At 37.7% G+C, this 12,976-nt stretch overlaps 1 protein-coding gene across 16 annotated transcripts in view; it reads left to right on the forward strand.

Annotated features, from left to right (window-relative positions):
• Positions 1-12,976, forward strand: part of SNX13 (sorting nexin 13) — a 103,695-nt gene that overhangs the window by 24,557 nt on the left and 66,162 nt on the right. For 12 of the 16 annotated variants that reach the window (XR_004970868.1, XR_004970869.1, XR_004970870.1 and 9 more), the window contains exons 3-5: positions 1,638-1,740; positions 4,264-4,353; positions 5,698-5,819. Coding sequence is in view for 13 of the 16 variants with exons in the window: in XM_036327968.1 (XP_036183861.1) it covers positions 1,638-1,740; positions 4,264-4,353; positions 5,698-5,819 (315 nt within the window). In the remaining 3 variants the exon portion in view is untranslated. Of the gene's footprint in view, positions 1-1,637; positions 1,741-4,263; positions 4,364-5,697; positions 5,820-12,976 lie in introns of those variants that run through there. The other 4 variants (XM_036327975.1, XM_036327977.1, XM_036327978.1 and 1 more) reach the window with 2 other exon arrangements.

Genomic DNA, 12,976 nt, shown 5'->3' on the forward strand with positions numbered 1-12,976 from the left:
CATAATTCCTGAAGGAAGTCTTTCTTATTTTGGCAGTAGTTATGAAGAATATTGTCCCTTCTTTAACTTAGTATAGTTTAATGGCTATGAATTTTAAAAGCAAAAATATGCTTTCAAATAACAATCTCAAGTAAAAACATTTCATATAATTAAAATAATTTCTTAATTTTAGTAGGTTTATTGTGTAAGTTTTTAAAACTACGTTTTTGTTCTTTTTTTACTTAAAATGCAAACTTGAGAGGAATTAATACATTTTTCTGTGAAAACCACTTTTTTATTTTTTGCTAAAAGCACTTAAGTTTTTAAGTTCTGCAGTTTATTTATAATGTTGAAAATGTATATATTTTGCATATAGTTAGAGCTAATCCCTTATTTTCTAGTAATAAGAATACTTTTGGAAAGAAAAGCACTGATGAATTTGTTTTGTTTTTGATTGTTACTTTGGCATACCATTTATACTGTATTATAGGTTATTTAATGGCATTCTATTATGTTTGTTTGGTTATGCAATCATTTGTTCTACCTGTTTTTACTTAACCTCAGTGCTAAAGCTATTAGGTTCTTTGTAAGATCAGACTTTTCTTTAGCCTACTTCCCTAATTTCATACTCTGGGCAAAGGTTTATATTTTATTAGTCTGTTCCAAGATGATGTTTTTAGAAGTACATTGTTTACTTTATATAGTGTCTGTAACTGTGCTTATAACCAGGTAAAACTGAAATACAGAGCCAATGTGAGTCTTAATATTAACATCAGTTACAACACAGATGAAATTTACTGGTAATTCTGAGACCAGCCTTTTAAAATGAAACAAAAACAGAATTGATGACATAAGCTGATGTTATTTTATTTATGCTTTCCACTTTCCCCCCTGCTTTTGTGATGCCAGTACTGAAGCGCAGTGAAGTGGCAGGTAGCCACAAAAAGCAGAGAGCCTTGAGAATCTTCAGTAGTTGAATCTGCCTATATATGATTTTTCACTGTTCCCTTCTTGTCCCTACAATCTTTGAATCACTGTAAGATTATTGTATGATTATTACAAAATTAAAATTCAGTTTTCTTTCTGATGGAATTTCTGTCTACTTAGTAGTGCTTAGAGTTAATTGGTAAATTTTAAATATAGAAAATATTGATAGCAGTTAGTCAATACTTGAGTTTAACTTGAGTTTAATTTTCCTTTATTAATTCCAGGCTTATTTAAATAAATAATAAATTGGGTCACTATTTTACATGTAGCCTTTGTGTTTTAGTCATACTGACAAGTTATTAAATCTCATGTTAATTAGCAATACAACGAGGTGTTTTAACTATAGATTTAGATCTCATTTGTTTTTGTCTTTGGTTATTAGCTAGCCTACTTATTTAATGAGGGCTGATTTTCCTACAGTTTGAAAATGTTGCCTGAGATTTTTTTATTTTTTTATTCTGGATGAAAACTTGGAAAGGCATTATTGTGTAAATTTACAAATGTTGATAGTTAATTTAAGTTTCAGAGCATAGCAAAATCTGTCAATTCCTTGCCTTGTCAAAGTCACAAACTGATATTTTAGTGAATGATAACCTATTAAATCTGAAAAAATAGATGTGTTAGAGTATAGTAAAATTTTGTTTTCATATCTATAATTAAATTTTTTTCAGGGGTTTTGTGGTTACTCTTCTGTTTGGAAAAACAAACTCAGAGAAGTACCTAGAGCAGTGTGAACACTCATTTCTTCCTCCAACATCAACTGGAATTCCTAAGGTAAATAGTGTAAAGGAATGTGAAACCTCAGGCCTCTTCTACATAATGATAACTACAAATGTGATCATCCATTTATGGCTTAGCAGATTTTTCTATAATTCATTCATATTCATTATAAATTTATAGGAGACTTTCTGATTATGCCTAGAAAAATGCATTTTAACAAGTTACCTTTTAAACTTTGTCAGATGTTAAAAGTGCGAATATAAATTTGGGGAAAAACAGAAAATTGGAGTGTTTTCTTCTATCCTTTAACTAGACTTTAAAAGTATCACATATATGATTTGTGTCAATGAATATAATGTTTTGAATGAAATAAATAACAAAGGAACCAGAGGGAGAAAAGGTATACTTTTTATTTAACTCACTTGAAAACTGTAGCTTGCAATTAGGCTATGCATTATTTATAATTTTAATAAGTTAGGGCCAATTTTATATCATCTTGAATGTTCTTTTTTCAATCCTATATAATGAAAGCCTAATATGCTAAGTGTCTAGTCATTCGGTTGTCTGTTCAACCAATCAAAGCATAATATGCTAATGATATGCTAGGGCCGCTCAACCACTCGCTATGATGTGCACTGACCACCAGGGGGCAGACACTCTGACCAGTAGGTTAGCTTGCTGCTGGGGTCCAGCTGATTGGAACTAAGCAAGACAGGCCAGACACGTTCTGGAGCCCTCCTGTAGTCCCTCCCCGGCTGGCCAACCTCCCACGTCCCTCCCCGGCCCCGATTGTGCACTGGTGGGGTCCCTCGGCCTTGCCTGTGCCCTCTCGCAATCTGGGATGCCTCGGGGGATGTCAGAGAGCCAGTTTCGGCCCAATACCTCAGGCCGGGCCAAGGGACCCCACTCGTGCACAAATTCGTGTACTAGGCCTCTAGTGTCATATAAATAAAATTGGAATTGAGTAAGATAGATAGGCTTCAGTTTTGCATTGTCTCAATTTTTATTGTAGGATGGGGATAGTTTCACCTTTTATAAAGAGAGACAATTTGTCTGGAGCTGCTGCTAGGAATTTAACTTTCAATTATTATTTTGTTCAATTTGTGCTAAGGTGTAGGAGATGCAGAGAAAGTAATATATAAAGTATTATTTTACATTACTGAAATAACCCTATCCCACTGATTTTCATATTAATAATTTTTTCTAATACTGTAACTTTTAAAATAATCTGAAACTTTTTTGTCCTTCTTTATGACTCCTATTAATGTGTTCTTTGAGTTTGCTCACAAATCTTTCTGAGGAAATGAACCTTTTCTTTTTTTGAATCAATTCTCAGCCATTTGTAGTTTCCATTCATTTGAGTGATAAATAGAAGATGGGAATATTTTATAATTAAGATCCCAGCCTTGGCCCCTGTGGTTGGGCATCATTCCAAGCACTGAAAGGTTGATTCAATCCCCTGTCAGGTCACATGCCAAGGTTGCAGGCTCCATTACCTCTGGGGGGTGTGCTGGAGGCAGCCAATTGATATTTCCTTCTTACATTGATGTTTCTCTCTCTCCCTCCCTTTCCCTTCAACTCTCTAAAAGTCAATTAAAAAGTAAGATCCCGAACAGTAATATATCATAGTCAAGACTGGTATTCATAATATATTTTAGTAGATGGTCTAAAAAATAGTGATTTTGATTTGCTTTTTCTAAAATGCTTTATAAGCATGTTTTATGAGAAATTCTTAGAGGTTTTATAAACATGAACCATATGTTTTATATGTATAAATATATACATATACATATACAAACAAACCACCTAAGCAAACAAACCACCATTCGACCAGTTGCTATGACGTGCACTGACCACCAGAGGGCAGATGCTCAACACAGGATCTCACCCTGGTGGTCAGTGCACTCCCACAGCCAACCTCCTGTGGCCGGCCATCGTCCCGCGGTCCCTCCCCCTGGTAGCCGACCCCAATCTCCGGTTAGGCCAAAGGATCCCACCCGTGCACGAATTTATGCACTGGGCCTCTAGTAAATATATATAAGTAGGCTTTGGTTTGTATTTTTAATTGAAGAGTGAACCACTACTTTTCATCTTGTTTCCAGACAACTGATCTTTCTGAAGACGACAGAGAAATGAACAAATTAATTTTCTTTAGTTGTTAAAAAATCATCCCTAAGTAAAATTAACTTAATGGATATTGTTGCCAACTGTTTTGGGCTGGGAGGGGAAAAAGGAAGAGGAAAATTAATAATTTAACTCAGTTAAACTAACTTATGGTTTAAAGTTTCATTGAAATATGTCAACATTATCTCTGTATATTTTCTGTTTTCTCAAATTCTAAATAATGTTTTCAGATTTTATTACATTTTTGAAATTAAGAATAGATTTTTATTTTTGGTCAGTAGTTTTGCTAACTTGAGAAGTAGTGTTTGGTTTTTACTAGAGTATCAAGAAATGAGGTTATTTATGTACTTGAAGATAATGACAGGAAAGTTACAATGAATATTCAGTTAGAAGTAAACAACAGAGATTTTAAATCAAGAAACTATGCAGTAAGATGTGATGGTTTCCTTTAAGTGTTTAGAAGAAATGAAACGTGAAGCCGGGACTATAAAGATCGATAGAAGATTAACTGGTGCCAATATAATTGATGAACCTCTCCAGCAAGTGAGTTTCAGTATGTGGTATTTGAATTCCATATATTGTGTGCTAGGTGTATTTCTTTTGAAAATAATTTTGCTATTTATGTAACATACTAGAAATATAATTTTACCCTTGGTTCTAAATTTAAAGATGCTGCCTTATTTATGAACTAATTTATAATGAGCTACTGTATTTAATAGTAAGCCTTTTGATTGATTTTGCATTTAGAAAAAAAGTTTTTACTGACATATTTGATAATGTTTTTAGTTATTTTATAGTTAAAGTATAATCTTTAGCTAATGAACAAACTTAGTGCTTTGGTAAATCAGACATAATTCCCTACTAGTTTTATTACTTGGTAAAGTGCATATACTTTCTTCAATTCAACAACATTCAAAAGATAGAATTAAGCACTGACTGGTTTGGCTCAGTGGATGGAGCATTGGCCTGCGGACTGAAGTGTCACAGGTTCGATTCTGGTCAAGGGCATGTGCCTCTGTTGCAGGCTCAGTCCCCAACCCTGGCTGGGGCCTGTGCGGGAGGCAACCAATCGATGTGTGTGTCTCACGTCGATATTTCTGTCTTTCCTTCTCTCATCCATTCTCTCTAAAAATCCATGGGAAAATATCCTCAGGTGAGGATTAGCAAAGACAAACAAACAATAAACAAATAAAGGTGATTAAATGTTTTTTAAAAAAGTTGGAATTAAAAATATTCTCCCCCCCAAATATTTTTCATTGATTTTTTTAAAATTACATGATTATTATAAGTAATGTGTATCTTAAAATTCTAACAGTCATTTGATAGATAAACCCATGTTTAGTTAATCTGAATTACAAAAACGTTATAAATTAAGTGGTATTATGTGCTATTTATTGGCTAACTTAATACTGCTGGCAGTATAGAAGGTGTTAGAATTAAGTGAACTATGTCATTTTTGTAATTTGAAAGGAATCTGAAGATATAATCTTGGAAAAATTGTGGGGTTTTTTTGGAGAATTAGGGTCCATTGGCATTACTTTTCATCTTATTAAATCAAACTGCTTAAAACTCTTCATTATATAATAACATTGAAAGTTTACTTTTTTGCAGGCACCGTCTTTGTGAATTTGGAGTGGGCTTGGCCATAGATAGCTAATTAAAAAAAAATTGGGAAGCTAATGAATTGGGATACCAAAATAATTTTAAAATTTTTGAAATAGTTTTTGGCATATTGATGCTTTTAAAATAAAAGCAGTTATTTACCACCACAATTTAGTGTATAGAGAATAATTATCAATTGGCAAATAATCCTTTAGGTTTTAGTTTGCCACTGTTACTTTTAAAATCCTAAATAGTTGTATTTTTTCCCCAATATTCTTGTTTTAGGTTATCCAGTTTTCCTTGAGGGATTATGTCCAGTATTGGTATTATACACTAAGTGATGATGAATCTTTTCTTCTTGAAATTAGACAGACTCTTCAAAATGCACTCATTCAGTTTGCTACTAGGTAAGGTCACTGCTTTTTTTTTTTTTTTGCTGAAAAATTTATATTGTTCGTACCAATAGTGAAATAACTTTTAAGTAGGAGGGGAAAATTAATTATAGTTGACCCTTTAATAACTTGGGGGTTAGGCATGCTGACTCCTGCACAATTGAAAATTCACATGTGACTTGACTCCCCCAACCTGTAAGCCTTACCAATAACAAGCAGTCAATTGACACATGTTTTGTTTGTTATATATTACTAGTGGCCCGGTGCGTGAAATTCGTGCATGGGGGGGGGTGTTCCTCAGCCCGGCCTGCACCCTCTCCAATCTGGGATCCCTCTCGCAATCCGGGACTGCTGGCTCCTAACCATTCATCTGCCTGATTGCCCCTAACCACTCTGCATGCCGGCTTGCTTGCCTCTGACTGCCCCCCCCCCCCCCCCGCCTGCTCGCTTGCCCCAACTTCCCCCCTGCTAGCCTGCTCACCCTCACCTGCCCTCCCCGCTGGCCTGCTCACCCCCAACTACCCCCTGCCGGTCTGCTCACCCCCAGTTGCCCCCCTGCTGGCCTGATCGCCCCCAACTGACCACTGATGGCCTGCTCACCCCAACTGCCCCCCTGCCAGCCTGATCACCCATAACTGCCCTCCCCTCTTGGCCCCTAATCACCTCTACCTTGGCCCGCCACCATGGCTTTGTCCAGATGAACATCCGGAAGGTCTCCTGGAAGATCTCCCAGTCTGATTAGCATATTACCCTTTTATTAGTATAAATAGAGGCCTGCTGTATGGATGGGGGCCAGCTGGTTTGCCCTGAAGGGTGTCCCAGATCAGGGTGGGGGTTCCCTTAGGCAGTGGCATGGCCTGGGCGAGGGGCCTGTGGTGGTTTGCAGGACAGCCATGCCCCCATTGGGGTGGGGGTCCCCACTGGGGACACGTGGCCAGCCTGGGTGAGGGGTTGAGGGCTGATTTCAAGCTGGCCATGCCCCCCATCGGGGACCCTCACCCCATGGGGGCATGGCCAGCCTGGGTGAGGGGCTGAGGGTTGTGTGCAGGCCCCTCCTTCAGTGGCTGGCCCAGGCTACCCATGCCTCCTGTGCGCTCAGGCTGGCTCCGTGGCTGCCGCCCATAGGCCCCTCCTTCAGCAGCCAGCCAGGGCAGACAGGAAGCTTGGGTTGCCAGGGGCAACCAAGCCTCCAGCCCGCTCCGGCTGGCTCTGTGGCCACCACCATCTTTGTCCTGCTAATTTGCATATTCCCTCCTGATTGGCTGTGGGCGTCGTGGAGGTACAGTAAATTTACATATTTATCTATTATTGTAGATATTTTTACAATAAAACTATAGAAAAGAGATGTTATTAAGAAAATCATAATACAGAGAAAATACATTATTAGTACTATACAGTTTTTTTAAAAATCTGCATATCAGTAGGCTTGTGCAATTCAAACCCATGTTGTTTAAGGGTCCACTGTATTAAAAGGTAAGTTGAAAAGTAGATTATAGATAACTTGGATTATAGAATTAGAACCCTAAAAACCTTTAAATTATTCCTTTAAATTTAATTTTTACATTTACAGAATGTTTATTTTGATTAAGCCCTGTTCTCTTAGTCTCTAGGTCTGTTTCTTCCTTGGGTCCAGTCATGTTTCAAAGTCTTTCAACCCCCTTATTGATAATTTGTTCCTCCTTACCCAGATACTCTGTTTTATTTGAGTGCTGAGGAAATTAGTTTTTCTTACTTTTGGTATATACCTAATGGAAGTCCTCTTAATGAAAGAAGAAACCAAAAGAACGTAAGTTATTGGAGACTATTCAGTTTCTTACTTGTTGGTAGGAGAGAAAGTGTGTTTTGGTGATTTTGCTTTAAGATACAGCCACTTGTATAGTATCTCCCATATAACAAAATATTTTGGTTTATATCCTTGTACTTGATTCTTTGAGGGGGCCATTTCATACCCAGAAATTACTTATTTTTGAAAGAAAGGATTTGTTTTTCTTTGAGTTTAGTCTTGTTATTTTTATCAAAGATTTTGCTTCCCAATACACATAAAGATTTTCTTACTAACCAGTATCATCAAGGCCTTAGGCTGCATGTCATGGCCATGAGTACACTCAAATCTGAAAGTTATTTTCTAGCCAATCCTTCTTTTTCTCACTTAGATTCTTGAAATACGTTCTTGTACTTTTGAGAATCTTGGAGATTTTTCCCCCCTAGGACTCTTACTGTGTTTTTATCTCTGTTAAATGTATGTTAGCTGCCTTACCTTTGAGTGGGCTCTGACATTTGGGAACACTGTGAATGAGTGAAATCGACAATGTCCTGTCCTCAACATTCCGACTCAGCTCCTGTAGACTCATGCCTTCTTTTATGCAGTCAGTCCACCTCATATTTGGTCTTCCTTTTTTCTACTGCCTTCTCTTTTTCCTAGCATTATTATCTTTCCCAAAGAACTCTGTCTTCTCATGATGTACCCAAAGTAGGACAGCTTCAGTATTGTCATCTTTGCCTCTAGCAAAGTTTCAGGCCTCATTGGCTCTACAACCCACTCTGCACATAGTGATTTTTCCAGCTCGTCTGCTCTGTCAAGACTTTTCCTCTGTAACTCAGTTGATTCTAAGCTTGAGAGTGGGAGGTTAATTCCTCAATCTTAGGGAGGCCTGCTATAAGGTTTATGGCTTGAACAATAACCTTACTTGTTGAGATAGGTTTGAACGGCTCCCTTATATTTAACACCAAACATTTGCAAAGTAGCCAGCTCTAAATATGAGTGTAGACTCATTGTGGAACACAGAAAAGAAAGGGTAATCAAAGAAGGTCAGAAATTGAGTTTGATCTCCTTTATTTTACATATGTAACACTAGTGAGTGGTAGGTATTCTTTCAGTCATTTACTGCTTTCTGTAGCAACAATATCCTAATGATTTTTCTTCAAAAGGGTGGGAACAAGAAGAGTTCATTATTCTTGTGTCTGACTGCCTAAGAGTATATTAAAATATAGCAAATTATTGACATGGAAAGAACTTTGAACTAGTAATTGAAAGACTTGTGTTTGCATCCTCTTCTACCCCTTTTCTGTGGAACTGTGAGCAAGTATTTTAAACTCTTTGAATGTTGGTATTTCTCATCTATAATAATAAAAGCATAATATGTTAATTAGATGGGGCAGCCGAACGACCTTCTGGACATCATTCCGGACATCCTTCTAGACCAGTGGTTCTCAACCTTCCTAATGCCGCAACCCTTTCATACAGATCCTCATGTTGTGATGACCCCCAACCATAAAATTATTTTCATTGCTACTTCATAACTGTAATTTTGCTACTGTTATGAATCATAATGTAAATATCTGATATGCAGGATATATTTTCATTGTTACAAATTGAACATAATTAAAGCATAGTGATTAATCACAAAAACCTTATGTAATTATATATGTGTTTTCCGATGGTCTTAGGCGACCCCTGTGAAAGGGTCGTTCAACCCCCAAAGGGGTCGCGACCCACAGGTTGAGAACCGCTGTTCTAGACGAAGCCACAGCGGTGGGGGCCGAGGCAGAGACAGTTAGGGGTGATCAGGCAGGCAGAGTGGTTAGGGGCGATCCAGGCAGGCAGGCGAGCAGTTAGGGGCAATCAGGCAGGCAGGTGAGCCATTAGGGGCGATGAGGTAGGTAGGTAGGTAGAGTGGTTAGGGACAATCATCAGGCAGGCAGGCAAGTGAGCAGTTAGGAGCCAGCGGTCCCTGGATTGCGAGAGGGTGCCGGCCGGGCTGAGGGACACCTCCGCCTGCGTGTCTCTCCCCTCCCCCCTGCCCCCCCCCCCCCCCCGCACAAAGTTCATGCACCAGGCCTGAGGGACACCTCCGCCTGCGTGTCTCTCCCCGCCCCCCTGCCCCCCCCCCCGCACGAAGTTCATGCACCAGGCCTCTAGTATGTAAAATTAGCATAATACTACCTACCCTGTTCTGTATTCCTCACAGGGTTATTGTCAGGATCAAATTCATCTTTCAGCTAGTATTTTGCGCCTATTTTGTACCAACCAGGTGTTGTGGATACAGTAGTGAGTAAAACCAAATTCCTGCTCTCTGAAATATAATGAAAACAATACTTGTGAAATGTTTTGAAAATTGTGAAAGAATTTAGAAATTTAAGTTGTTATGCCATCCAGCATCCACAATTTTATAAATCAGGAAGCTAAGGTCCAGAAAGATTAACTGGTTAGTTAGGGACACAGGAAGAATTATCATTAGATTGTTCTTAGTCCAGTGTTCTTGTTTCCCCCCCATTCCCTATCAGATATATCACGATCTAGATTATTCATCTTCGTCTCCCCACCTTGCTTTCCTCTCTTTACACTGCTTTTCCTATTTTTGATTCCCCAATCCCTTTTCTTTAAACTTCATGTCATAATTTTTCCCCTTTCTGTATCAGTCTATGCTATCAAGCTAAATAATTGGGCAATTACAGGCTAAGAGCCAGATTTCTTCCATCCTAGATTGATCTGAATTTATCTTTTTGCTTTTTCATTGGCCTTAAGCTTTGGGCAAATTAATCAGCTTCTTATAAGCCGTGGTTTTGTCTTCTAAAAGACTGATAATAACTACTTTAGAGGCTATTTTCAGGCTAAAAATAATATGAAGTAAAGCTCCTAGCATACAGTAAGACTCTGCAGTTGTTTGTGCCTTCTCTCTGAATGGTTTTATTTTTTATAATATATTTTTATTTATTTCAGAGAGGGGAGAGAAACGATCAGTGATGAGTGAGAATCATTGATTAGCTGCCTCCTGCATGCCCCCTATTGGAAATTGAACCTGAAACACAAGCATGTGCCCTGATCAGGAATTGAACTGTGACCTCCTGGTTCATAGGTCAATGCTCAACCAGTGAGCCACACTGGTTGGGCTGAATTCCTTTATATTTGTCTATCATTTGTCCTTTCTTCTTTTCATCATTTTTTTATTACTGCTAAAATGTTCATCTTAATAGAAACTCTTGACTTTTTCCAATGTCCATATCAAGAAAATGGACTTTTTACAATCATTCCAATATTTCTTAATCTTGTTCTGTGCTTTCTGCTATGCACTGGGAAGCATACGACAAGAGCATAAGTTATCACCCCTATCCTTCACGAAATAATCTTCTATAGGGTTATTAATCAGGGCTCATGAAGATCTGAAAATGTATGCAAAACTTTTTTTACCCTATTGAGTGCTTCCATAGATTTCATTTTTTAAAAAGGGCTTATACTTAGAAAAAATTTAGAACTTAATATTTATATTTATTCATCACCTTGGAGAAACAATTACAGAATATCAGCATAAATTGAAATGCTAATTTTGAGACAACAGGAAGAAGAGGACATACTTAAAGTTTAAAGTCTTGATTGTGAGCTTTAGCTCTATTATTTATTAAGCTCTATAGCCTTGACTAGGCAAAACACATAAATTATTTGAATCTGATGATCACCCATAGTATTTATCAGGTTGTTAGGATTAAATGACATCACATTTGAGATAGTACTTTGGAATGATAATACTTAAGTTAGCATTAGTATAGCACCTGTTATTCTAGTAGCAGTTTGAGGAAGAAGACCTTTCTAGAGCACTTTTTTGTTGTTGCTAATCCTTACCCAAGGATATTTTACCTTTGCCTTTTAGAGAGAGTGGAAGGGGAGAGAGAAAGAGAGAAACATCAATTGGTTGCCTTCCATATGTGCCCCGATGAGAGAATCAAACTCAACCTAGATATGTGCCCTGACCTGACTGGGAATTGAACCTGCAATCTTTTTTGGTGTATGGTACGATGCTCCAACCAATTTAACCACTCAGCCAGGGCTATCTTGGTTACTATTTTTGTTACGTTTTATGTTCCTAGGATATATATAAAGATTCTTTGACCCTATCTTAGCTTTCATTCCTTTTGTGTGTGTGTGTGTGGCGCTGTGGGGAGACAAAATTAAGGTACATGAAATGGAGAGAAATAAAGTCATCATTTGTTTGGTACTGAGAGCAAATTTTCATCTGGAGATAGAGTAGACCAGGGTAACTGACGAAGACCTCATGTGGATTGAAGTCAAAACTGGTCTTCAAGAATGGATATATTGAGGTAGAGAGGGATAAAGGAAATGCTAGAAAAGAGACATAGTATGAGCAAAGTTCTATGAAGGGGCATAAGATTAGGTGGTAGAAACAGTAAGGAGCTACAAATGAATAAGGAACCTTATTGCTCTTAAAAGTGAAAAGTGGTTTCTAACTCCCTCCATTTTTATTCCCCTTAACCCCAAGATTAGCAGAAAGAAGATATATTCTAATGCCACTGTGTTCCATCCTGAAGGGTTTTTCCTTGGGGGAAGAAGTATGGATATGATGTATGTCCCAAGATTCATGGTTATGGTAGTAATTGTAACATTGTTTCTGGAATGAGAGGGGGTATGTTCTGAAAGTTTTGCCATTTCTCTCACTACCTTTTGCCTGGAACAGTGCATATATTTGGCCCTATGAATCATCGATGAGAAACCCAGGGATATGGAGGGCCAACTGTGTATTTATTGAAAAAAATCTGCGTATTCAGAGTTGTGCAACCTTCATCATATTTTAATGACCTTTGTCCACTATCAGTTCCTTCCCCATTCCTCCAAAACTTCTGGCTCTAGGCAACCACTGATCTACATTTTATCTCTATGGATTTGCCTATTTTGGACTTTTTATATGAATGAAATAATACAATATGTGGTCTTTTGGGATTGTCTTCTTTCACTTAACATAGTGCTTTCAAGGTTTATCCATGTTGTAGTATATATTAGTAGTTATTCATAAGAATAACAGCTTATTGCATGGATATACCACATTTTGTTTATCTGTTCATCACTTGGTGGGCTTTTCAGTTGTTTCCACCTTTTGGGAACGTTATGAGGAATGCTGCTATGAGCATTTGTGCACAAGTTTTTGTGTGGACATATGTTTTCATTTTTCTTGGTAGTATACCTGTAAGTGGAGTTTCTGGGTCATATTGTAACTTTGTTTAACCTTTTGAGAAACTACAAACTGTTTTTCAAAGTGTGCTACATTCCCACCAACAATGTATGAGGGTTTCAATTTCTCCATATCCTCATCTGCGCTTGTTATTTTCTGTCTCTTTTATTTTAGCCCTCCTACTGAGTATAAAGTGGTATTTCATTATAGTTT

Source organism: Myotis myotis, unplaced genomic scaffold (genome assembly GCF_014108235.1).
Source record: "Myotis myotis isolate mMyoMyo1 unplaced genomic scaffold, mMyoMyo1.p scaffold_m19_p_11, whole genome shotgun sequence".
NCBI classification, from domain to species: Eukaryota; Metazoa; Chordata; class Mammalia; order Chiroptera; family Vespertilionidae; genus Myotis; species Myotis myotis.